Source organism: Rhinolophus sinicus, chromosome 5 (assembly GCF_057876585.1).
Source record: "Rhinolophus sinicus isolate RSI-liver-muscle chromosome 5, RSI-T2T, whole genome shotgun sequence".
Classification (NCBI taxonomy): domain Eukaryota; kingdom Metazoa; phylum Chordata; class Mammalia; order Chiroptera; family Rhinolophidae; genus Rhinolophus; species Rhinolophus sinicus.
In genome coordinates this window covers 39,301,462-39,327,796 of record NC_142505.1, presented here as the reverse complement: position 1 = coordinate 39,327,796, position 26,335 = coordinate 39,301,462, and the positions used below count along the sequence as shown (strand labels likewise).

The 26,335-nt window shown below is 44.2% G+C and overlaps 1 protein-coding gene across 13 annotated transcripts in view; it reads right to left on the bottom strand.

Annotated features, from left to right (window-relative positions):
* The window catches only part of ZBTB38 (zinc finger and BTB domain containing 38), a 108,878-nt gene that overhangs the window by 8,912 nt on the left and 73,631 nt on the right, over window positions 1–26,335 (bottom strand). For 6 of the 13 annotated variants that reach the window (XM_088798372.1, XM_088798373.1, XM_088798376.1 and 3 more), the window contains one exon: window positions 25,267–25,381. The exons of 5 other annotated variants lie outside the window; for them this stretch is intronic. In XM_088798372.1, coding sequence (XP_088654498.1) covers window positions 25,267–25,299 — 33 coding nt within the window. In that variant the 5' untranslated portion in view covers window positions 25,300–25,381. Of the gene's footprint in view, window positions 1–5,970; window positions 6,145–11,619; window positions 11,732–25,266; window positions 25,382–26,335 lie in introns of those variants that run through there. 2 more of the 13 variants (XM_088798381.1, XM_019747330.3) reach the window with 2 other exon arrangements.

The window sequence follows — 26,335 nt, the reverse complement described above, 5'->3', positions numbered from 1 at the left end:
AATATGCTAATGTCTACCCATGGTCAGACACCGTGCTCAACTGGAGGTGCTGAGGAGAGTAAGACAAGCCTCTGCCCTCAAGGAGCTCAGAGTCTAGGGGAAGAAAGAGCACTATCAACTAATAACTGGAATCCATGATGGTAGGCCTTGTATTATACTAAGGGTATGTACCAAGTGTCAGAAGATGAGATAACAATTTATTATTTCCAGGGGCTCTGGAAGGCTTGGCCTCAATGAACACATCCAAGGGGTGGGAGGGGCATTCTAAACAGAAGGAACACCCTGGGCAAAACAAACAAACAAACAAACAAACACTGACAAGACAGTATACTGTGCTCAAGGGCTGACCAGTGGGTCTGTGTGAGGGCAGGAGAGGGTGTGTACACCGCTCTGTCCCCTGTGTCCTCAGCAGGGCAGGGCACACGCCGGCCTCAGCACCTCTCTGCTGAATGAGATGTGCTAGGAAAGGAAGGGTCAGACCAGATCATGAAGGGCTCTAACGGACGCCCCACAGTCAAGTTTATACTGCAGGTAATAAATCGAAAGGCATTAACAGACTTGACTTCAGAAGAAAACAAAAATCACTCAAGCTGCAGTGAGCTGAAGGGATGGAGCAGAGGGAGGCAAGCTGGTTGCAGGAGACCAGCGAGGTAGGCCATCCTGGTGGTCCAGGTGAGAAGCAGCCCATCCACCCCAGAGTGAGAGCCTGTGGAGGAGCAGATGGCCGCACCCTCTGCCAAGAAAGTGGGATTGGGTGGATGGGTGTGGGGTATCTGAACTCAAATTTTATTTTAACTCCCATAGCCAGTATTTACTAAACAACTGTTAAGTACAAGGCGTCGGACTAAATGCCATAGGAAGACAAAGAGTTCATTCCTCCTGTGAACAGATGCTTACTGAATACCTACGATAGATATGTTTTGGGACAGTAGTTTCCAAACCTGGTTATGCATGAAAATCACCTGGGAAACTTTAAAATAGAGATTTATCAATTCCTTCTTCCCCGCTCCCATAGAGATTCTGATTTAGAACAGCTGGCGCGAGACCCTGGACTCCATATGTATTTTTATACTCAAACTAATTTAGTGAATAAGTAATATATTCACATGATACAAAATTCAAAAGGCACAATGAGTAAACACTGAAAAGTCTCCTTCCCACCTTGTCTCAGAGGCTTTTCAAGTGGTTTTTATCAACCAGCCAGAATCAAGCCTGGGTGCTGATACTAAAACCCTATGCCACAAGAGAAATGAAAATTCTGCCCCCAAAGCCTGTGGTGTAGCAGGGGAAATAAGATTTAGAGGAATTTAGTCTTTAAGATTCTAGCACCAATCTCAACAGAGCCCTTTACCTAAACCACCTAGGGTTCTCATAAAGAGCCTCCAGACCACAGTTCTCTGATAATCTCAGAAAGTGCTACCGCTACAAGCCATATTCTACTTGTCCAAAGTGCAAAAAAGAAATGAGTTCCAAGTCTATAGACCAGAGGGGACCCACTGCAGGCCACAGGCAAATCTGGTCCCCACAAGTTTCGTGTGACCCACAGAGTTTTTGAACCATGTTTTTAAAAAACTGAGCTGATGTTGAAAAACAGTAAGGTTTAACATAAAAATCAGTATACCTTTTCTTGAAAAATAGGAAGACGAGGCAACAGTGGGCTGTCCCCTGCCTGGCAAGAAGAACTGGGGCCTAGTAGCTATGTCCCCTTGTGCCAGTCACCTTCACATACGCACAGTCCACTCAGACACTTAACACCAAGCGGTCTCTCTCAATAACATGGCCAGCCTGGCCCCTTCAGCCAATTGGGTTTATGCAACTGATAAAAACATGAAATAAAAAAATAACATTGGACCCATCCACAGATCTGAGCAGACATACTTACTTTAAGGATATTCCTAAAAATAAAATTAAGAGTTACAGAAGAACTCGTGGTCAGGGAGGCAATCATTCTCACTAAAAATAGTGTTCTTTGACTTAAAAAAGTTAAAGTGACCTTCTCCGCTATATTTCTTCAGAGAAAGTAACTTAAAACAGAAGTCTTAGGAGTTCCTGCCAATGGAAAGCTCATGACAGACTTCAGAAACGGAAACACAAGTTGGAAAAAAGATGAGATCTAATTTACGTGTAACTTCCTAAAATTTTTTCTAAAAAGCAAGTTTCATGCAATAAATTCACTATTCTCAGTAGTACTACTATGATGGAATAGATAAGCATGAAAAAGGCTAACAAAAATGTAAAAGATGCAAAAATTTTGGTGAGCCAATATTTTAAACAAATAAATGAGTTTGTACTTAGGTAACTGTAGTCACCTGACTTTACTATCTCCTGAGTTTGCATTTTAGCTGTAATAGATTTTAACATATACCTTCTAAACGCATAAATACATATATGTATATATCCACATGTATGTACAAATAAATGACTATAAATATATGAATATGTACTATATGTAAATATACTTTATAAGCACATAAAAATATGGTAAACATGTAGATCACCATCTAAAATAGGACATTTGAGAGAGAAACGGTACGATTAATAACTGTGCTTGGGAAACACGTATATACTGGGAATGTACCCCAGTAAATGAGGATGAATGGTCATTTTGTGTGTGTGTGTGTGTGTGTGTGTGTGTGTACAAAACATAAACTTCTATATAAATTAAATATAAAATTCCATATTAAAAGTACATATGCATATATTTACATAAAGTATAACTTTATAAGTATATAAAATGCTTTTAAGAATTTTATAAATATATGATAAACATGCTGTATAATTATACTTTATATAAATGCCACTCAGAAATTTTAGCAATTAGTGTATTTGTAATCTGCTGCTTTTGTCTCTGCCATACTCCAACCTTATATAATAAATACACATTCATATAGTACAAAGATGGGCCCTTAAGATACTTTTGATGATTTAAATGACTTTCCTTCACCTGCTTTCAGAATTAACTAGCTTTAAAAGATTAATCTCTCCTCATGGTAAAATACTCAAACAGTACAGAAGTATATTAAGGTAGACGCAGAAGGCCCCCTCTCCAACCAGCCTCCCCACCCCCCAGCAATACCCTCACAACACACACAGCACACACATCCTTACCCAGGGGAGCCTTTGCTCCTAACTTTGGAAGATTTCTACATTTCATCTGTACAAAGTTTTAGGAGAAAAATGGTATTTCCTCTTGAGGTTCTTCTTCTATCGTGGCCCATAGCTCCTCTGCCTGGCAACGCCTTATACACATTTGTCTCAGGTGACACCCCATCTTCTCGCCTCTGAAGTTTCTTGTTTTGTGTTCCTACCTTTATTGTGGCATGGGGTATGAAGCATTTGTTCACGTTAACTCCTTGCCTGTTAGCTCCTTGAGGGCAGGAACAATCTAGCTCTCTTTGTATCACCGGCATTACCTTTAGGGCACAATGCTCTGTAGAGGAGATGCTGACAGTGAGCAGAAAGGAACTGGCTCCTCACACCCCGAGCAGCAGAAGGCTTTACATCTAATCACACATTGTACTTCGAAAGGGTCCTCATTTAAAGCTTTAAAAGTGACACCCAGATGAACCCAAATTCTACTCTACAGAGAGTAAAATTACTAGGAAAATACAAATTAATTCTTGTCCAATTTTTTTTTTCTAGTTTCCTTCTAATCTGGTGGTTCTCAAAGTGCTTTATGGATCTCTGGGTCTTCCAACACCCTTTCAGCAGGTTTGTGAGGTCAAAACTATTTTCAGAACACTGAGGTATCATTTGTCTTTTTTTTTTTTTACTATGTGGACATATGCATCAATGGTACAAAAGCCATGATAAACAAAACAGCTGGCACCTTAGCAGGCATCAAGCCATTAACACTCAGATGAAGGAATAAAAATTATTAATTTTATTAAATCTTGACCTTTAAATATGCATCTTTTTATTATTCTGTGTGATAAAATGGGAGGCACACAGAAAACATTTCTGGTGCATACTGAAAAACAATGACAACCTTGAGGAAAAGCACCTGGGTTATTCTTTGAGCTGGAAGCTGAACTAGCCAATTTTTTTCATGAAATACCATTTTTACTTGAAAGAATGGCTGACAGACAAAAATGACATTATTTTATCATGCAACTGGGTTTACAATAGTAATTTTTCATGAGTTCGTTTATTTAAATTCTCATTTAAAATTTTGAATATGGTAAATATTGAAAGCTATAACGCAGATAAACAAAAGCTCTTTGGCTCCGCAATGATTTATAAGTGTGTAAAGGGGTTCTGGGACCACACAGTTTGAAAACTGCCGCTCTAGCCTATAAGAAAATGCTCACAATCATTTTTAAAGAAATTATTTTAAAAATTATCTTAATAAAAGAAATCACGTACAAGCCTAGAAGAACTACAAACAAAGTGAAAGTGTGCTAAAATACAAGGCAGAGATTCCCAGGATACAGGAGAGATCAAGGGATAGAGAAACACAGACACACAGATACACTCCATAGCTGTCTAATTTTCCAGGTTTGAAGTATTACAGTAAGTCCTCACTTAACATCCTCGATACGTTCTTGGAACCTGCGACTTTAAGTGAAACGACATAGAAGGAAACTAATTTTACCACAGGCTTAATGATATAAACAAGAGTTAAGATCCTATGACGTATTTCTGGTCACAAAAACACCACCAAACTTCTAAAGACCCAAAACACTTCTAATAGTGAACATTAATATAAAGGTGAGCTATACATATATTTAAGAAAGATTGATAAAAACAAGTAAGATCATTCTTTTCTAACTCTCTCATTCCAGTCCAGGGTCACGGGTGGCCGGAGCCTATCCCGACAGCTCGGGCACTAGGCAGGAACCCACCCTGGGCAGGATGTCCTTATACAGCAGGGCGCTGTCACACACACCCACCCACCTCAGACTAGGGCAATGTGGACACGCCATTTCATCTCATGTGCACAGCTGTGGGACGTGGGAGGAGACTGGAGTCCCCGGAGAAAACCCCTGCAGACATGGGGAGAACATGTAAACTCCATAAAGAGAGTGGCCCCAGCAGGGAATCGGACTTTTTCCTATCAATGTTATAACGAAAGGATGTTATTCGAGGACCTGCTGTACTTGAAGTTGAGCATGGCTGAAAAACCAGGTGGACCAGTAGTTCTTTTTATATTACACGTGGGAAAAATTGTTCCTTGATTTGCAGGGCTGCTGCCTATATTCTCCTTACACAATCTATCATTGTTTGCATCCTTGCCTTCCAGGTCTCAAAGGTTAGCTTGGTCACATTATTGTTTGCCAACATGATTCTATCCGTTCATCTATTAAATTAGCCTCCTCCCCGTTATATCCTGAATACTGCTTTTACTATTCGGGGATTGAACTTGAAAAGAAAGGAAACAAATTTTTGGCAATGATCTGGCCAACTAATTTCTAGTATTTGCAGCTTAATTAAATCTTCCCTCCCTCAATTAGTCAAGGTAACTTTACTGAAATACACAGATGTGAAAAAAATTAAAAGGATAGTTTCCATATAAATTCTAACTTTCACAATGCAAAAAAAAAAACTGAAATAAAAAAACACTTGAGAAACCTTCCTTAAGTTGTTAAGTGACGTATCTATTATGTAGAACTTTATAGGGCTTGTTAATAAAAGTTGGTGCACTTTTATTAGTAAATCTTTAAGACGTGATATATAAAGAGTGAAGTAACCCTATTCAGTATACGTTCTTAGTGAGCACTAGAAGTCACTTACTCCAGGCCACTCTCAGAGGACAGACTGAACCCTATTTTTCTGACTCTTCTGATCAGAGGAGAAGGCCAAGAGCCCTCTGGTAGCACCTCGGCCACTCAACTCCTCATGCGTGTACGCAATAGCAAAACCATCCACAGAGCAACTTTCTCCTTTCTCTACTGGGAGGCTTCTTCTATAAAAAGAAACTTAGAAATAAAACCCAACTAAAAAAAGAACACACTGTATTAGGATACTGACCTGGAATCCTGCAAAAGTCAAACTCACAGTCCATTTTGGGCCAATATGTGGCCCATATCACAGTGAAATCTACTGCATGGGTCTGCGATCCCCTGTGGAAAGTTTTCTGACAAAGGGCACTGCTTCAGTGATCCGGCTCCACCTTCCCACACATCTTTGCAGTACATTTTCTCATAGTCATGTTGGGTGACTGCGTCAGACCTCCTCACGTGACGGGGTGTTAGAAACACACGCATCAGATCTCGAAAACAGATTACAAAACAGAAGCCCTTTATAGAGTTCAGCTGTGTCTAGGAAAAGGCAAGTCCTCTTGGTTTGCCTTCTACGTGCAGCTCAAAAGGGGCAGAGAAGAGCTGCATTTATCAGACTTTAATGCATTTAAGCGATCAGATTCAGGAAGGCATAGTATGACAAGGGAAGTTTGTTTTTCAACTGAAATTCGGGCCATTCGAAAGGCTAACATCAGGAAGGTGCTTGAGTGCGTTCGACAGAGAGGGAGGTTGGCCTGAACTGCCTTAACTGAATATATTATTTTGAAAAGGTAAACATTCGGTCTCTGGACTTGTAGTTACGTGTATATAGATTGTGAGAACGAGTATTACCAGATTCATGAATGATGCAATGTGCCCAGTTAAATATTTCAGGTTGCTTGTTGGAAAGATGAAAGGGGGGAAAGGTCCTTGGTTTCCTTTTTTTCCTGTCTGAAACACAACAGTATTTCAGGGTAGCCCCTGTACCTTAGGTTCATCTCAGGATCAAGCTTGCCCAGACTCCCGCTTGCTTAAGAAACCTGGCAAACAGGCTTAGAGCTTTTCTCTGAAGCCCTGGAGTGCTGTGCCGGTTTCTTGTCTCAACCAAATTCCACAGACACTCGGAGTCCCTAATGCAGAAGGCATTTTTAATCTGACTACTGTGGGGACAGAGTTACCAAAATGGCCAGGATAGGACTCCTGTCCCCTGGAAACTTTCATTTTAGGGGTGAGCCCTAAACCATCAAGAGCCAAATGCCATTTTCTCGTGAACCTAGAGGGCCAGCCAATTGGATGGCCCTGTTCCTCTCACTTGACTGCTACCTCGCAGGGAGGGCAGAGGGAAGAACGTTGTACGTTCTGGCTTCTGCACAAGAATGAACCTCCAGCTAGTCGCAAGGATGGGTTAGGCTGAAATGGACAGAGCCCCTCCTGCTGCTTTGGTGTTCAACTATCTAAATTGATCTCCCATCGCTCCCTCGTTCTCCACCCCCAGCCCACTCTTCACCCTGGCTTTCGGGGGACTCCTGCAAGATAATGAATCTACACTGTTACAATGGTCCTTTCTGAACTAACCAGAAACTGGGCAGAGAGGAGTGAAAGAGATAATGCTCACAAAAAGCACCAAGTGCAGTGCTTGGCATACAGCAGGGGTTTAATGAATGTCGGCTGGAATCAGCTTGAGAGTTGACTGTCCTGCTCAATTGCTGGCTATGGAGAGAACTGCTTATGCAGTCCCCTCTTCACGCAGTACTCAGGGCAATCTTTTACAAACACAGAGGAGATCAAGTGAAGCCCTTCAGTGGCTTTCCCCTGATGTTAGGGTAAAATCCAAACCCCTCACTGCGGCCTGCCAGGCCCTGCACTGTCCGCAGGTCCTGTCCACTCTCTCCAGACTCACTTGCTCCCTGCTGCCCACTCTCTGTGCTCACCACACATGCCTCCCTTTGCTTACTCTACTTGCCAAGACTTTTCCAGCCCTGGGACCTTTACACACACTGGTTTCAGCACTGCCCGTGGCTGGCTCACGCTCATGCCGCAAGCCCAGCTCAAATGTCATCCCATGCCTCTATCTGCTCCCACCTTTGCTTGCCCTCACATTGTCTAATTTATTTCCTCTAGATTACTGACCTCAGCGTGCAGTTATCATGTTTTGCCTGATTGTTCACCGTCTACTCTGCCCACCGGAAAGCAAACTCCAGGAGTAGGAATAGGACCTTATCCATCCTGTTCACCGCCATACCTCTGGGCCGTGGTGCACGGTACGCACTCCGGAAATACTTGTTGAATGAGTAAGTGAAGTGGCTATGCACATAAAACACAGACAAGGCTCACCCTCATTAAAAAAGCGACCTGCCCTCTCCTTTGCACTCCGGATCCCCCTTACGCTGCTCTGCGTTTTTTTCTTTTCCACAGCACTCATAGCATTCCAACAGAGCTCACAATTTACTCATTATTTATTGTCCATCTGCCTGTGAGAATTTAAGCCCTACAGGGCAGCAATCTTTAATTTTCATCACTAACATATCTTAAGCGTCTAGTACAGGCCTGACACATAGTAGGCCCTCAATGAAAATCCATTTACAAAATGAAAAATCTGTATGGTAAATAGATACGTGTTTTTAAGTCAGCATCATATATGGATAGGCCTCATAAATACTGCCATTTACAATTTTCATTTGTCTGAATTTCCCCAATTAATCTGAATAAAATTGCTTTTATCTGACCCCTTTCAAGTCATGGAGCACTTCACATATTAATTCATTTAATCTCCCTGACAATCCTATAGGCACATAAAGTAGAGGTACTACGTACGCAGGAGTCCACGCCCACAGTGCAGGCGTGGAACGAGCCCAGAGAAGCGCCTTGCTCACGGCAGAGCCCAGATGGTGGCGCCGCGCTCAATCCCCTGCACTCTACTGCCTCACGTGTACATGCACACACAGCAGAAGTGAAATCAGAGCAGCTGACTTGCTCTGTCCGACACAAAACAGCCCTGCACTGAATCCCAACCGCAGGCTCGTTGTACAGTATCACCCCTGCAGAAGCCTGCAGCACGAACAGACGCAGGCTGACATTCAAGATCTATGGCTGTCGGGGGTAGCCAGCCTGGGTCACATGCCAGGAAGTCCCTGAGAAATGCTACCTGTCATGAAGCAGAATATGCCAGAGGAGTCCCCAAGAAGGGTAGCTAGGGACCAGAGTTAGGTAAGCAGACCCCTGACCATAGGCAGCGGTCAGCAGAGCAACCTGAACATCGCTAGATGATAAGCCTTGGGCCTGGGACCCTTCGTGGCTGGCTGGTACAACAGGCATTTTCAAGGTGCCACCTGAACACGCAATCACAGCATCGCCCCACAGTCCAAAATTTGCTTAACACCCAACACCAAGGCCTTCACACTATACTCACATGTTGCCAACTTCAAAATTTTAGTATTAAAAAAAAATGGATGTTTAAGAGGTCATTGCCAATTCATTCAAAGATTTCAAGAGACAAAGGATAAAGGATTTGCTAATCTGAAGTGAATGCATCAGAAAGATGAGTTTTCATCTGCTTCCTCTCACTACAGGCCTGGGGCGGATGCAGCCTCAGGGATCAGAGGCTAATGCGAGGGACCGGTCAGTCAGGCTATGGCATCAGACCCGTGGGGCTGAAGCCTCAGGGGAGCACTCAGCGAAGAGACTAAACAGGGTGTGAGCCTTCTCCACGACAGAAAGGATCTCCCTGACAACACGAAGCTGAGACATGGCCAGTGAGACTCCTTAAAACCCGAAACCCAAATTCCAGTACCTTTACCAAGGCTTACGAGGTCCTCTGTTTGATAAACCACAAGAGTATACATTCTGCGAGGGCTGAGACTGTTTACTACACCCTCCCTCGCTCCCAGCACTGCATGTGGCACATAACAGGTGCTAATAAGCCTTTATTAGATAAATACAAAAGTGAAAAGCACCCATACACTAAGCTTTCTAGAGCCCCCCTTACCAAGCTTCCTGGATCCAGCGTTAAGTCAACGTGAACTGCCCTGCTATTTGTCATTTATGCTAAAAGGGATACATTTGATGAAACATTAAAAAAGTTGAGAAAGCTGTTCTGACGTGGTGAAAGGGGAAAAAAAACACCCAAAAAAAACCAACATGGCTGGTCTAACGCTGAGCTGGATATGACAAGTCCGGGCCATCCACTGCCCACAAAGTTGTTACTGTTCAAACAAGTTAAAACGTTGAAACTCAGCTTTGAAACACTGAAAATTGCTTACGATTACTGCTTTGGCTCAAAGAAAGGAAAAGAGCAATTCTTTCACGCTCTATGATATGCTTTGTTCTGATAAAGACAACAGGCCCAAAATGGAGTCGCTTAGGCGACTCCCCACATCACCAAACTGAAACTTCGTTTAGTTTTGGCTCTACCAGAAATGGGATCTTAGCCCACTGAGACCATCAGAAATCAACGGATCAGCATCAGTTAGAGGTGACTTTCCTGATAAACCCCTGCCACCGCCTATAAGGAAAGTAACCTTGCAATAACCAATCCCCATTTCTGCCTGGTATAATATTCTTCTTTTGCTCCCACATTTGTGCCTACAAAATCTCTTGCCTTGTATAGCTCTTTGGAGCTCCTTTCTGTTAGACTGGATGCTGCCCAATTCATGAATTGTTGAATAACACCAGTTAAGATCTTAAATTTTACTCAATTGGATTTTGTTCTTTAACCTTTAAACTCCAGGGATTTTGGCCTTTGTCTCCCGAGGGCTTGGACTGAACTGGCAACAAACTTTTTAAAAGTCACCGTTTGTTTTTTTTAATACTCAAAATTTAAAGTCGGCAACATGTGGGTGTAGTGTAAGGCCTTGGTGTTGGGTGTTTGTAAAGGGCTTTGTTTCCACATGATGTCCTCCCTTCAAGCACTTCCTCAGGTCTCCCCTGCTGTCCCCACTTTCCCGTCCCTTCTCATATCTCCCTCACTGAGCTTCCTCTCATGAGAAGCTCACTGGGAGAGGGTGCTGGGCTGAGCCGAGCACCCCTGGGCCTGCAGCCTGCTCTGGGTCACAGACCTCGGATGCTTATGCTTCCCAGTGCACTGATGTGTGACCCACTCCAAAAGCAGACACAAACTCTCCTCTCCCATCAGGCAACCAACAGTCAGATGAAAAGGCATCACGATGTGCGCCTAATAATGGCAGTTTTCAGCAGAGCTGCACACCCGTCTCACCATCACCTGTGAAGTCTCAAACCAGTACGAACTAGGTGACACCACCGACACTGAATCAGAGTTTTGGGAGGTAGGGTCTGGGCAGGAGCGCTTTTTGCATCCTGCTAAAAATTACTGAGTTACATTGTGCAGATGAGCTGGCCCATGACTTCTAACTACACTATCGTGTTTCCCCGAAAATAAGACCTAGCCAGACAATCAGCTCTAATGCGTCTTTTGGAGCAAAAATTAATGTAAGACCCAGTCTTATCTTACTATAATATCAGACCAGGTTTAATATAATATAATGTAATATAATATAATACCGAGTCTTATATTAATTTTTGCTCCAAAAGACGCATTAGAGCTGATTGTCTGGCTAGGTCTTATTTTCGGGGAAACACGGTATGAAGAAACAGGTCATCACATCTCTTGGCTGTGTCAGAGCCCCTCTGGGCAGCCGTCCTGAGGGTTGCGTTAGAGTGACATTGACATCCCTCCACACATGCGTCAATGTCCCCAATGTGACTTATTCATTTGGCAGGAGGAAGTTCACCTAAATATGCCAGCCACGGGCTGTGCCTCTAACACCTAACAAGCACGTCCCTGTGCCCAGGACAGTTTTACACACTCCACCCTGTTTAAGCCTGACAGCAATTGTATTTTGCAAATGAGAACACTTAGACTCAGCAAGGCTGTGCAACTTGCCCAAGGTCATTTAGCCAGTGAGCGGCAGGACAGGGATTCCAACCCAGGCAGCCTGACTCAAAAACCACACTCTCCATTTCAGGCTCAGGAGCACCAAGAAATAAAGAACTCAGCTTTTCCACGTCTTCCTTAATATCAAAAGCTCGTCTGCTCACGACCGCAGCCTACTCGCCAGTGCGTGCATGTTTAGCACACTGGAGCCTGGACTGGAGCAGAGCTGCCACGTACAGCGGGACAGGTTATGCCCTGTGGTAGGCTGTGGGGGACGGGGAGGCTAAGCCAGCCCATGCTCTGCGTGGCCAGGTAGGGTACATGGTGAGGGTGCATGCCCCTGCCAGAAGGGGGCCATTCCTTTCATGTGCGCAAGACGCCATATGGGCCACCAGATGGCCCTGGGGTGAACACTTACAGGGAAATTTGGAATTTTCCATAACATTCTACTGCTATTTTCTTTAAAAAACATAAACTTCAAAGTAATAACACGGCGCTCATAAATATTATCGTTTTGATTTTGATCCACTTCCGTCTCAAGGGAATATGTATCGAATGCCTACTCCCCATCAGTTATTGAGTAGAATAACAGAGGCTGCTACCAGGAGGCGGCATAAAAAGGGCATAGTGGACAGGTTATAGCTACTGAACCAGGAGAGCAGAGAGACCTCAAAGCATGTGTGAGCCCGTGCATGAAACAGGGCTCTGCCCAAGGATAAGCGAGGATAAAGCCAACCATGCCCAGTCTGGCACAGTGGGGAAGAGCCTGAGCTTCAGTGTCAGGTGGACCCGGCTCTGTCACCTCTGGCTGTGACCTTGGGCAAGTTTCTTAAACTCTTTGCACCTCAGCTTCTTCATTGGCAAAATACAGCTAATAATAGAACCTACCAGTGTTAACATGAAGATTAAATGATTATACCTATAAAGCGTTTGGCATAGTGTCTGACACAAAATCAAGCTTAATAAACATTCGCTATTATTGGTATTACTAGTACCAAATATTAGTCGCAAATGTCAGTAAGAACAAGTATTACCAAGCCCTGTCCCGGGGCCCAAAATCTAGGGACTATTAAATTCCTCCGCGATAGGACAAATGCTTTATATTTCACTGTGTGCCCAGAGCATCGCCCCAACCCTCACAGTGCTTCAGACCCCAGAGGGCTCACTATTCTTCCCTAATGCAGAGGGCAGTGACATCTGAGCCTTAGCTCCTATCTGGGCAGTTAGTTACAAGCATCATCTAAATGATTTTCTTTTCTTTCTTTAGCTGCTCTGTTTGTTAGCCTTTTTTCTAAGCATGGGGGGAAAGGCAGTAAGAATTTAAATAAAAATCATTCAAGTTGGCTACTTATTAGCAATTTTGATTAAAAGACTGATAAAGATTAAAAGAAAGAGGCCAAAATAATCTGTTTAACACAAATACTAAAATCATTAAAAAATTTCCATCATGTGTACTTGTCCACTTAAGCCAGAAAGTCACTGAAATGTGACTGGATAAAACAAGGCTAGGGTACTGTCAGTTTACTGGGTTATGTGCCTGTTTTATATAGCAACAGTCTTACCTTCATAAAAAAGGCTCCCCTGTGTTCTGCTTCATCCCTTCTCCTGTTTACAGATCCCTAGCAGATGGCATTCGTTCCTCTCCCCTTACACCAAGGGGTTTTTTAGAGGGCAAAGTCTTGGGATCCCTTGTTAATTTAAACTAGGAACCTATTAACATGTCAGTTTGGTTACGATTTTTTTAGTGAATACTTCAATGTTTTGGCTTTCTATTTTATTATTTTTTTAAGTTTAAGGCTCAGTTTAACCTATCCATTAGGTTGTGGTTTGTTTAGTAAAAAAAAATGCTTTTCAATTTGGGTTGTTTGGGGTTTGGCACATTTATGTGCTTATTTTGGATTTTGGTTCACATTTCCATTGAAGTCCTCAATTAAAAATATTGACAACTGTCAGAGTAGTCAATAATTGCAAGCTTTCCTTTTCCTGTTCCACTCTTCCTGTCCATTAGTTATCTTTATCCTCAGGGGGTAGAGCAGGGCGTCTGCTTACACACTCCTGCGTTCAAGTTCCAGTTTTTCCACTAAGTAGCTGTATGAACTTGGACAAGTTAATTACCATCGTTAAAACCTGTTTTTTTTTCCTAATCTATTAAATGGATATAATAGTGCAACTTAGTTCTTAATAGGATTAGATAAGACAATACAGATAAAATGCAGTATCTCATTCTATTGCTCTTTTTCATCCTGATGATTTTCCATGAAAATTCCAGAAGACAAAACAATACCTACAATTCTTTTCTTTAGCCCATCTCCTTATGATAAAAGCAACCAATTTAAAGCCTGTTGGCTGAAAGGGTGTTGGAAGCAGGGGTCATTCTGTAAGTGGGGATTTCCCTGAAGCTGAAGTGGAGAGATGAGTGGTCTGGAGAGTCTCAGCTTCAAGGAATTCCAGCGGCCCAGGCAAGATGAGCTCTGCAGGCTGGTGGTCAGGAGCTGCCGGGCTCAGGCCAGGCTGACCCCAAAAGAAGGGAAGATAGCTAAAACATGCTTGTGGAAGGTAAGTGCAAAAAGAAACATTTTAGCAAAATAAGGGCCTGTGGGTTAATACAGACATGATAATGGAACGGAAAAAACATTTACTTTTGAAGAACAGGTACATGCATCACGATGTGATATTATGATAAATAAAGCCAACAACAGATACAAAACCCGTGACGCTGTTGTTTTGGGGAGCCTTGCATGCCCATTAAAGATACTGACCCTGCAGCCCTACTGTGCAGAATAAGCAGGGAAGGAGTCCTGAAAGGCCCGCGAGCTTCTACCCCGAGTGGTTTCTGTAGGTCCACAGGTTGCTCCTTCCAGCCTGCGTGAAGCACTAGGCAAGGCTGTCCTCAGACTGCCTGTCATCTCTGCCCCAGGTTTGATTATTACTCGGTTTCTTCACACACAGAAACACCACAAACATAGAGGTGACCAGCTTCACCAGTGTTAGGAGACAGAGCTGGAGAAGGAAAGCATTTTACACCCTAAGTGCTCTGTTCCACCCTCCCTGGTAGAGAAGGTGGTCTGTGAGCACAATAAGGCAAGTTATGCTGAGGAAAACCTATACCGGCAGGCAAGAGAGCAGGCAGGGCTGAGAGGTGTTCTAGACCAGACAGGTGGGGACAGAGGCAGGATACAGGGGGAGGGAGGCCCGGGAGGAAGGGGCTTGGGGCTCCCTCCCAGTGAGGCCTCTGTACTGATGCCCTCCCTAGGAAACAGAACCCCAGCTGTTGTACCACATCTTCTGGGAAGGTCTGACTTACTGTGTCACTGAGCCTGCCCACTCTGCTCTTCCAGGTGCCGTGGGCTTAATAATAAGGTGAGAGTCACAGAAGTAAATTCCCCGGGGCAGTTCCTAGCTCTGAGAGTAGGCAGCCCCTCTTAAAAATAGGATCCTTTAGACAGAGCCTTTTCCCGGCAACAGCTTTCTCAGGTTGTGTTTTGAGTTTTCTTTACACTGGATGACCAGCGCCCATTCTCAGTCCACAGGGCTGTGTCCACAAGATGGTGCTGAGTCCACACAAAGAAATGCTCGGGTCCCAAGTAGCCAGCAATCCAGTCCCCCAAATCTTTCTCAAAATGGGCAGATGAGTAAGCATTGCTTCAAAATAAACATACAGTGGGCGCTTTAGCTAACAAAATGCAGAGAGCGCATGCTTTTTAGTGGAGCACGCACTCTAATTCATTCGCAATTTGCTACAAATGGATTCTAGAGATTCTTCAGATCAGGGGTGGGGACCGCTCCACCCAGTGCGGGAATTTCCTCTTTAGAGGAGCAGTCCACGTTCGGAGCAAACAAGGGGCCCTCAATCGTAACCTCTGCCACATGACTGCCCTTTGCAAGTTTACTCTGTGTATCTCTTTTCTGGACTAAAAACCTCAAGTTCCTTCAGCAATATCCCGGTAAATAGAATTTTATAGACAAAAGGAACTTTATAGAGTTACTCCAATCCTTTCATTTCAGCTATGAGAAAATTAAAGCATGGAGAAGTCAAATGACTTGCCTAAGATCTCATGGTGTGACCAAAACACGTTTCTAGACTTCTGGTTCCACATGCCTTACTATACTATACTCCTCAAATGGCAGGTGCTGGGAGCCACTTACTAACAGCATGAACTTAAAAAGTACTTGACCTCCTTAAGCCTCAGTCTCCTCATTAATTAAAAGGGAGTGACTAACATAAACATCATGAGGTGTTGGGAGGATCACATGAGGGTATATGAGTACTCAGCAAGTACACAGAAAATCTTGTGCTCAATAATCGATTTTCTTTATAGTATACAGACTTTTTTTTTTTTTTTGGCACGGAGTGCTCCTTTCTCCCCTTGTTTTCTTCTTCCTCTTTGGTTTTCAAACTTCTAAGGCTGAACTTTTAAACTGAAACTCAAAAATTTACTTATGTATTCTGGTTAAATTAATCGTGTTCATATGGCCCATTATCTCTAGTCTGTTGGATATTTTAGAATATCAATTCTATCTTAAAACGGATCTACTGATTTCTTAAACATGTTACGCTGATCCTGCTCCAGAAACTTTCAAGTAAGTTTAGATGGTGTTTGTGACAAAAAGGCACAATTGTTTCCTATGCTCACCTCCGGAGAGGGGCAGAAGTAACCATTCTTCATACTCACTCAGATCATATTTCAAGATCAAGATTGTTATACTGATGACAACTTGGAAAATATTTTCCTATCTATTAGAATATAAAGGATAAAGCCTTGGTTTCATCTTTAAAGAGGACGGAGGTTGAAGCCACACTAACAGGAAGTGACACTGTGAGGAGCAGCTCTGAACACGTTAATACATTAATATGTTTGGAATCCGGATGCTGAGACCTCAGGGTAAGTGAGTTCTTGCACTGAGATCCAGAAAACTTCACAGCTACTGGGAATGAAATTATTGGGAATAACCTAAGAGTAAAAGAACAAGTTGTTAAGTTCCCTAGAGCTGATTTGTGCTCCCTGGGCTGGTCCGTGGGTACAGGTGACCCAATCTAAGCCCTGACCAGTTATCTTCTTTCAGCTCTGTTGCTTTAATAAGCACAGCAGACTCGAATTTTCTAACCATTCTTCTCCGTTCCTGCATCCTCTCTAACTAGCTCGTACCACTTGTTCTTCTGGGGCTCACATCCCAGCACCCTCGTATCCTGCCCCACCAGGGAATTCAGATAGCCTGCACTGTCTGGTGCTCATATCCACTTACCCAGCAGAACACCACCTTCTCCATGCTGGCTCTTCCCGAAGGCCAGCTTTCTGACCCAAGCACAGAACAAAGGTAAGAACACCTTATTCCTGTTTAACCCTTTATCGTTTACAAATCACTTTCATACACACCGTCTCAGTTTCTTTCTCACAACACCCCCCGTGGGCTACAGAAGATTTCCGTGTCAAAGATGAAGACACTGAGGCTCAGAAAAATGAAGCCCAAACCCCAGACGCCAGGTAGCTTGTCACTGGCAAAGATGCCTTTTCAACCCTGATCTTGTGACTTGGAACGGGAAGACTATATGTACGTCATTCCAAATGCTACTGAATATAAAATCACCATCTCATGTTTTGATGGACATGTTTAATGGTTCTGTTTGTTTTATGCCAAATTCCATGTCAAACATGTATCTGCTACTCAAACACACGTTTTATTTTTACCAATAAAACCAATTTTTCCCAATCAGTCCATGTACCATTCACACACTGCTGACCAGGTGATCACCTATGCATTGTCCTTCGTATATTCTGCCCTCCTGCATTACCTCATCACAGTGAATTTTGTTTAATTCACTCTGTAAAATAGGAATGATACCTGAGATGATTGTTGTGATAGTTAAATGAGGCAATGACTAAAGACCCAAGCTAGCAAGTGTTCAATTAATGGTATTACTCACATGCATACAAACACACATACATACATGCTACTGCTACTACTAAAACTGCATTACATTCATTAAAACTAAGTCGTTTCGCTTTCTTAACAAGTGTCTGATGAGGTATAAGGCAGCATTGGTCCAATCATTCAGAGAAGCAGAACAACTATTTCATTCCCTTAGCCTTGTTTAGGCCTTTACTTCTTCCCTCATTCAGCAACCTCTGGAGAGCACAGTCCAATGGACACAGACAAGCGGACTACCAGCTACTTCACAATGGATGCGATGCTCTAGAGCAGGGGTGTCCAAGCTTTTTCAACGTTTTTCACCAAGGGCCATATGAGGTAAAATAAAAAGCCGGGCCACTCACTCGAGGTGAAGTACGTGTTGCCTCACCTGATTTATTTAAGTAAACTAAATATACTTTTGGAATTTGCTGCGGGCCAATGCGGGCCGCAGTTGGCCCATGGGCCGCAGTTTGGACACCCCTGCTCTAGAGAGAGCGCCCGGGTGGGAGGAGGCAGCTTAACCTGAGTTTGGGGACAGAGAGTCAGGGAAAGAGAGAGGGAACCGAATCTTGAAAGATAGGGAGCATTTCTTTTGCATCCAAGAGGGGGAAAAGCATTCTATTCGAGGCAGACATCTAAATAAAGGCAAGGAGGCATGAACTAGAACGACACATTTAGGGGAGGCAAGGATTCGGGGACGGCTGCTACACAGGGTGTGGGCAGGGCCTGATGCGAGAAGGAGGAGGAGAGATTGGCAGGCGCCTGGTCGGGAGGAGTTTTGAACATCATGATGACTTTGGATTTTATCCTTCAGTCCAGAATGAACTGGACTGGACACACCTGCAGGAACTTGGAAAAAAACACCAACACTCATGTTCCAACTGGAGACTCTGATCTAGTGTTTGGTTCTGGGTGGACGCTGGGCATTGAGATTTTTTTACAAAGCTCCCCAGGTGATTTGAATGTGCAGCCTGGACAATGGTGAGTCATTTAAAAGATGTCAAGCAGAAGCCATCTGACAAATTTGCAGACAGGTCACACTGGGAACAGTTTGGTGAGAAGGATGTGTGTGTGGGGGGGAGGGGGGTCTGAAAAGGCAGCAGGAGACCAGTGGGGATGAAAGGAAGAGAAAAATTTCAAGTTATTTGGAGGGAAGAATCAACGAACTGGAAATTGCAGAGGAGAAAGAGCGGGCAGATCGAAGACTGACGTACCAGCTCTATTGCCCAGATGTGCCCTTAACAGGTATGGGACCAGATCTAAGAGCTGGTTTGAGAGGAGGATTATGAAGTCTGCACTCCTTCTGCGGAGCGTGTGGAAAACCCGGGCAGTGCTCTCAATCAAAAGGCTTCCAAAACGGACTTTGCTGCTGAAAGGAAGCTGGGCTGGCGGCTCAGAGGTGCAGAGCACTGCCACGTGGGCGGAGGCTACAAGCAGGAGCGTGGATGTTACCTAAGGAAAGCACAGCGGATGAGAAGGAAGCAGGGGCAAAGAAGGAGCCTGAGGAGAACCAATACTGAGGGGGCATGGATGTACCCATGTTAAATGTTCAGTTTCTTGGTGCCACCCCTGACTGACTGAATCAGAATAGCTAGGGGTGAGACCCCAGAAACTGATTCAGGCACTTCTGAATCAAGGCTAGGTTTGGACACTGTATCAGTTTCCTAGGGCTGTCATAACATATTGTCACAAACTTGGTGACTCAAAACAACAGAAATTTATTCTCTCACAGCTCTGGAGGCCAAAAGTCCAAAACCACAGCGCTGGCAGGGCCGTGCTCCTTCTGACGGCTCCAGGAGACAAGCCTGCCTTGCCCCTTCCAGCATGCGGTGGCCCCAGGCGTTCCTTGGCTTGTGCTTCACTCCAGTCCCTGCCTCACCTTCACACGGCCTTCTCCTCTCTATATGTCTCTCCTGTGTGTCTCTTCTAAGGACACTTGTCTTTGGCTTTAGGGCCCACCCAGCATGAACTCATCTCGAGATCCTTAACTAATTTACATCTGCAAAGACGCTTTTTTCAAATAAGGTCACATTCACAGCTTCAGGGGTGTGGACATATCTTTTGAGGGGCCACCATTCAACCCACCATGGCAACTGGATGAATGGAAGAAGGGACTGGGGTCCAGAACTCCAAATTAAGTTCCCTAACAGGAAGAGGAGGAAGAAAAGAAGAGAGCCATTTCAGAAACTAAGATCTACAGCTGCATTTCCAAGTCTCGGGCTGCCTGAGGAACCCCAGGCCACTAAGTGTCCAGGGCACAGGCCACCGAATGTACTATACAGATGGAAAAAAATCACCACAATCATAAATTAACAAAATGCTAGACCAAAGCAAGAGCTTTGCAGGGCTGAAAATGCTTTTAGTTAATTCACTTTCCCAACTAAATTAGTTTGATATGAAGCTAGGACTTCATCCCTAAGATATTGTGGCCATTTCTAGGAGCTTCCAGCCCCGATAACAAGTCACCATGGCAGCATGGGATTGGTTATTTCTATCTTTCAAAATGTTTCCTTAAGAGCAGGCAACATACTCGGTCACCAACATTAAAGAAGGCTCAGTTACTCCTCCCTTCTCACTGCCTACCAGGGTCCCCAAGTCTTCACTTAGAATAGACTAGACTGCCTATTAGTCTAGAATAGACTGCCTCTGACTTTTACGTTGATACACAGACCACCATTAACGTCCTACATTATAATCATTTGTGTCAGTTCCCAGATGCACAAAGGTTTTCTGTCCTTTAACATAGGAATTTCCCTTCTTGGCAACAAGGTTTGCGTGGCCAGGTCAGTGGGCAGTGGGGAGGGTGGAAAGGAACCAGGTGTTATGTTGAAGTTAAAGTCACAGGCAGGAGACAACAGTCCTCAGAATCAGATTCCTAGTGACTTCACTGTACATCCCCACAGTATCAGGTAAGAGGCACACCTCCAGCCCCCACCCTCGACGACTGTCCCAAAGCACCTCGTAGCTAACAAACGGCAAGGACCAATCTCTACCAAGTCTGTCTCTCTGCTTCGCCACAGCACCTAGGGTAGTGCTCCCCAAACATTAACGCGCACACATCAACTGGGGACCTTGTGGAGTGCATTTTCTGACACAGTGGGTCATGTATGTGTGGTCCATGTCAGGATGGAGATGGCTGAGGTACACAGAGTTTCAGGTTTAGGAAACTAAGTTTCGCTACCTGCTGGTGAAATGATAATAGTTATAGTGGTGATGATAATGAGGCCAATCATAGCAAAAGCTAATATACACTGAGCACTTAGTACACACCAAGCCCAGTGGTAAGTGCTCTACAGACATTATGACTCAGCACCAAAAGAGGGGAGGAAACGGTAGTTAAAAAATGTTTAAAAAAAAAAAAAGGAAGGCATTTAAAAATTCCAGGATGTGCTGCTCAATCAAGTGTCAACAGAGAGAGGGGACATTCTCACACCATCCCAGTCTAGGACTGGTCAGGAAGTTGCCGAGTGCGTGACATTTCAGAAGGCATCCTTGGCCTGAGAAGGTGAATACCACAGACCAGGTCGGTCCAAATATGCCTGCTGTCCTCTGGTGTCATCCCTTGGCCTGATACCATCCAGGAGCCTTTGTGGCCTGGGCTCCATTCAGCTGCCTGGGGAGTGACATGTCTGGATAAAGAGGGTTTCCTTTGGGGGGTTCTTCCAGTCCATCCTGAGCTGGGCACCCTGAGCACTGGGCAGCTTAAACAAGACTGTCTGATGCCTCTGCAGATGTCCTTGGCATACGTGCTGTGTGCTGCTGCTGACCCTGACAAATCACTTTGCCTGTATGAGACGGACGTCGTTTGTATCCAAAGAGCCGTCTTTATTTGCTGTGACATGGAGGAGGCTCAATGGCTATGACTTTTCCTAGGGCTGGGTCTTGGGAGAGCTTCAAGCCCAACGCTCTACAGGAAAAGACTGAGCAGGCTGTCACCGAGGAAATTCAGAAGGGTGGACTGATTCAGAAGATACAGCCCTGTAACTGTCACGCAAGCAGTCCACAGGCTGAACTCAACCTGCAGACCTGTTTCATTTAGCTCCACAGTATTTAAAATTTTTTTTCATGCCCTCCAGTTTGCCACAATCTAACCACTCTCTTCTTATACCCAGCCCACACTGAACATTCATATTACCTTTCTGCCCCTGGATGTATCTGCCCCTGGATGTATCTAATCTATAATAAAGTAAGTATAAATCACTTATAAGTTTTGTTCTGCCTGTAACATTTCAATCTCTATACAGTGATTCACTGTCCTCCTAAAATTTAAAAGGTGACGTATTAGTATTCAAGCTTTCAAAACCACCAAAGTATTCCACCTTAATAAAGGATAGGTGGCGAGACACCTTCCCCATGGAATATATCTGGGTCACGTCATATTTCTTCAGAATCCCTCCAGTTTGTTCATTCCCATGAGGAACATTTCTTAATATATGGATCCTAGGGGGGCAGAGTGGCAAATATCAAACTCCTCACTTTGCTTCAAAAGTCACTTTAATTATAGGGTCAGCTCAAGCTTTGAGAAGGGAAACTCATCTCCTTGTCAGCACTCCAAAAAATCAGATTCACACTCACAGAGGCACCCAGCTCTTCTTTTTAAGAGGGTCCCATCTTCATCATTAGCAGGTGCAATGGGCAAAGCAGTAACTGCTGACAATGCACAGACCTTTATCAGTAGCTGCTTGCTGGGTCAGAGTATCCTGAACTGGTATCATGCCCCATCACTGCGTCACACAACAATTCTTAGAACTAGATCACAGAAATGGAGCATGGACTACCTGGCAGTCGGGGCTTCAAACAATGGGGCCAACACAATAAAGCATACCTACCAAGATCACAAGTCTCCTTAGGGAATCGAGGATGGAACAATGGTGGTCAACCCAAGGAAGCAAATGCTGCTAAAGATGGGCAGGATGGAGGTTGGGGGGGTGTGCAGAGCTGATCCCTTAGGTCTGGACAGCTCTTGTGCTGGTGGGAAAAGCCACTCATGCTCTTGTCCTGTTCTACCACGCCTCCATCCACCGTCAACAGACAGCCTCCCACTTGCAGTGGTTTCAGACACAAAAGGCACAAATATAATTTTTATGAACCTACGCTCCTTGCACGTGCCTTTGACGACCCCATGCCTTCTCCCCTGCTTTCCCACCATGTCTCTCCCACCTCCCATTTGCCCAGTTTGAAGCTGCCGCTGGCAATGCTGCAGTCTCTGGAGGGAGGCCAGGCGTGGCAGGCAGCACAGCTCTCTGAGGGCACAGGAATGTGAAACAGTCACCTCTTCCACGGGTTCAGGAGATGCAGGTGACTGGCAGAGCTGTCAAGCAGCCAGTCGGTAGGTCTGAGGTACTGTTAGAAGCACAAGAGCTTTTCTACCACAGAAATGCTACACAGACTATGGCTGATCTCACAAATGGATGCACGATGGTTTAGACAAAAGAAATCGACTGGGAAAATTGTTGGGTGGGGGGAGGGAAATATATTAAAGGAGCGAGGTGCTAGTTAGCTCTTGCCAACTTTACCCCCCAAACAAATGTAATTAAAACCGAATGAAGGTTTCTGGCACTAGTTGGGTATGCAAACAGTTTCCCTGTTCACCTGTTTTAGAGTGAAATTATCTGGGGGCAGGAGAAACAGGGAGCAATTACACAAGAAGTTGTCTGCATTAAAAAATGTAAAATTCTCCAAACAAACCCAAACCCACTGCAGAGAAAAGCCCACAACAGGCTGTTTAGAAAAATTACGCTTTAAATATACCAATCTAAAAAAAAAAAAAAAATCTAAAGAACAGGCTGTTCTGTAGAACAGCTCCAGTTTCTGCTTGTGCTTTCATTTTAGAAAACAAATGCTCAGACTTCACAGTGGGAGGAGTTTCACACAGGGATTCAAAGTCACAGAAAATGGCCACCAGTTCTAGAAACCTGAACACAACAACAGGGCACTCAAGGGACCCTCTGGGAATACAGGGCACTTACCTTTCACAAGAGTAATTATCTAGAGACAGATATAACCTTTCCCCCCCTGCCCCCCACCAGTAACATAAATCATGGCCTCCAAAGTATTTGTTTGCTGAACGCCACAATGACTAATCACCCCACTTTTATTTATCCTCCCTGCTAAGGGAACCTCTGGGTGGAAAATGGGTCATTTTTAATGTAAGGTAGCTGCTAGGTTTGGAGGTTAGACTCCCATTTAATCATAAAAGAAAAAGCACCCTCAAAAAGTATTTCCTAAAATAGAGAGAAACGCAAATTACCTTATCAGAAACTCGTATCATTACATAGAAAAGAAAGTCTTAAAATAGATCATTCAGACGCGGCAAAACGCTCTTGACTGATTTTTCTGAAAATGTCAGAATCAAAAGCAAATATTAGGACTATCAAATATACCACAAAACTGGGTAATAAACTCACTTTGTAGTGTATATTCATTTAGGAAAAAAAATGTTCTCAGTGCTTCTGTGCAAAAAGTCAACCTACAGTGTATAGTGGCTAAAGAAACTCCAGAATTGCTAGACCTTGACGGGAAAATTTTTAAAGGTCAGTTTTGTTTGTTTTTTTTAACCCTATTTTGCGCAGCAGTTGGGGTAGGCCAGTTCTCTAACATCTGAGTAAAACCCCATTTGGGGCTTCATTTCACTGCCATGTCATTGCTTTTTCCGTCTATCCTAGTACCGCCTGCTTCCTCAAAGTGGTCCTCCCTTCCTCTCCCGTGCAAGCAACTATAGAACTTGCACTGGTCCCAGGAAAGGGCAGAACACACAACAGAGAGTGTGGTTCCACAACAGGCTCCCGACCGCAGGTTAAGACTGAAGTGTTTCCAGGGATGAGCATCAGAGACAGCGTGGAGACCTTGAGAAACCTTGCTCTTTGAGCTCGTGGCAGGGATAAGACCAGAACAAACAGGTAGAAGCAGGGACAGACCAGACTGCTGAGCAGGTTTTTAAAAAAGGAAATCCTCACGCCGGTCTAGGAACGAATCAACATTCTATTGTATTAGAGCTAATCAGAAACTTCCATACTTACATAAAAATGCATGCAAGTTTGGGGAGTCTGTGATTTGAACGTGAGTCTCTCATGCCTGGTAAGATACTTTTGCCTCTGTTTTTACTTGAATTGGTGGTCTTATTATCTAATGTAATCAATTCTACAAAAAAACAGAAGTTGTTCTAACACATGAACAGGAAGAAGAACACAAACAAAACAGGGCCTAGAAACACTATTTAACTCACAAAGCAGGAAGTGACAGCTCATATCCATCTCACCTTGCACAAAGCCTGCCTTCATGGGTTGTTGAAATAACCCCCAGATGCCCCTCTAGGACTTAAACAGCCACTGGATTTCTCATTCCCAGAATGCACCCTGGGATGAGCACACTGTTAGCAGTAGCCAGCAAAGTGGGGTGCGCACATACTCCCTGAGAAAACGTTTACTTCCTCTCAAAATTAAATTATTCTATAGCTTAGCAATTTTCATTTAGAGAAGAAAAATGCTTTCAAAAAAGAAAACCAAACAAGGAAACAGCCATTTAGGCATGCCTATCCCAGGTTAAAAAGACATTTTCTTGACTACCTTAATTGGCAAGAATCCCAGAGCTTCAACAGGAGCCGAAGTTTGCGTCATGGTGCCCTACTATGTGTCTGCTAGAAGCCCAGCAGATATTATGGTTCGCTGTCTCCAGCCCCTTTCAGATCTTTAGTTACAGACTGCCATCGCCTGCTTTCCCGTTAACCTGCCTTAGGACAAGACCTACCAGTTTCTGCAGAGAGTGTACCCGACTGGGCATAGGACACTGGGTTCTGTTCCCAATTTGCCACTGTGTGACCTTGAGCAAGTCCTATGACTTTGCAGGACTCCCGTTTCCGGATCTGGAATGTGAAGAAGTTGGGCTAGTTTATTTCTAAGGTTCTTTCTAGCCATAAAACCTGAAAATCATGATTCCCTACCTCCCACTCTGTCACTTTTGACAGACTCCTAGCCAGTCTCAATCTCTCTGGAAGAATCTTCATATCCTCCAAAGCAGACAATCCCTCCCACCCTTGAATTCAGGCACTTTCCTTAAAAGCGTATGGGGTAAAGGCAGCACCCGAAGTCTGGCTAGTATGAGTGTATCAGACAGCAGGAGGGAGCTTTGAAATCAGGGCCCCTGGAAGACCTCAGGCATGGAGTTTACCATCTGCTGGTCTTAGCACCTCTGCTTTTCTGCTAGAGAGGAAGCAGAATTATTGTCCCTTAAAGCTGGAAGGAACCTTAGCGATCACTAAGCCAAACCTCTGGTTATAGGTGAAGAAAGCAAGCCAGCAAAGTTATTTGATTTTCTTTCCCAAGGTTACAGAGTGGGGCAAGGGAACAAGTGCCGGGCCTTCCGTCTGCTCTCTCTTATGGAGGTTTTTTATACCTCCCTCTGTTCTCTCCCTCTGGTCTCTGTTCTCTTTCCCTCACCCCTGTAGACTTCCTCAGGACCTCAGAGGGTAATCAACAAACACTTCCTGAGCACCTCTGGACAATTCTCCAAGGAACTCTTTTAAACTTTTAACGGGCCACTCTGAGAACATTTAGCCAGGCACAGGGAGAGTGCCAGCTCTGGTGAGACATAAAATGATCTTATCAGTGCAGAAATCCATCGGTGTTTTAACTCTAAAAGCAAGCTTCCAGCGGCACATAGATGGCAGATAACGGCAGGTGAGGGAGATAAGGAGGCCCTTGTGGGGTCCTGCTCTGGTCCCCGGCACACAAGAGTTGATATTTATTGAACAAATTCAAGTTTTTGCACATTACCTCTGCTCTACTTGCTTCTTGTCAAAACTTCTGAGGTTACAATC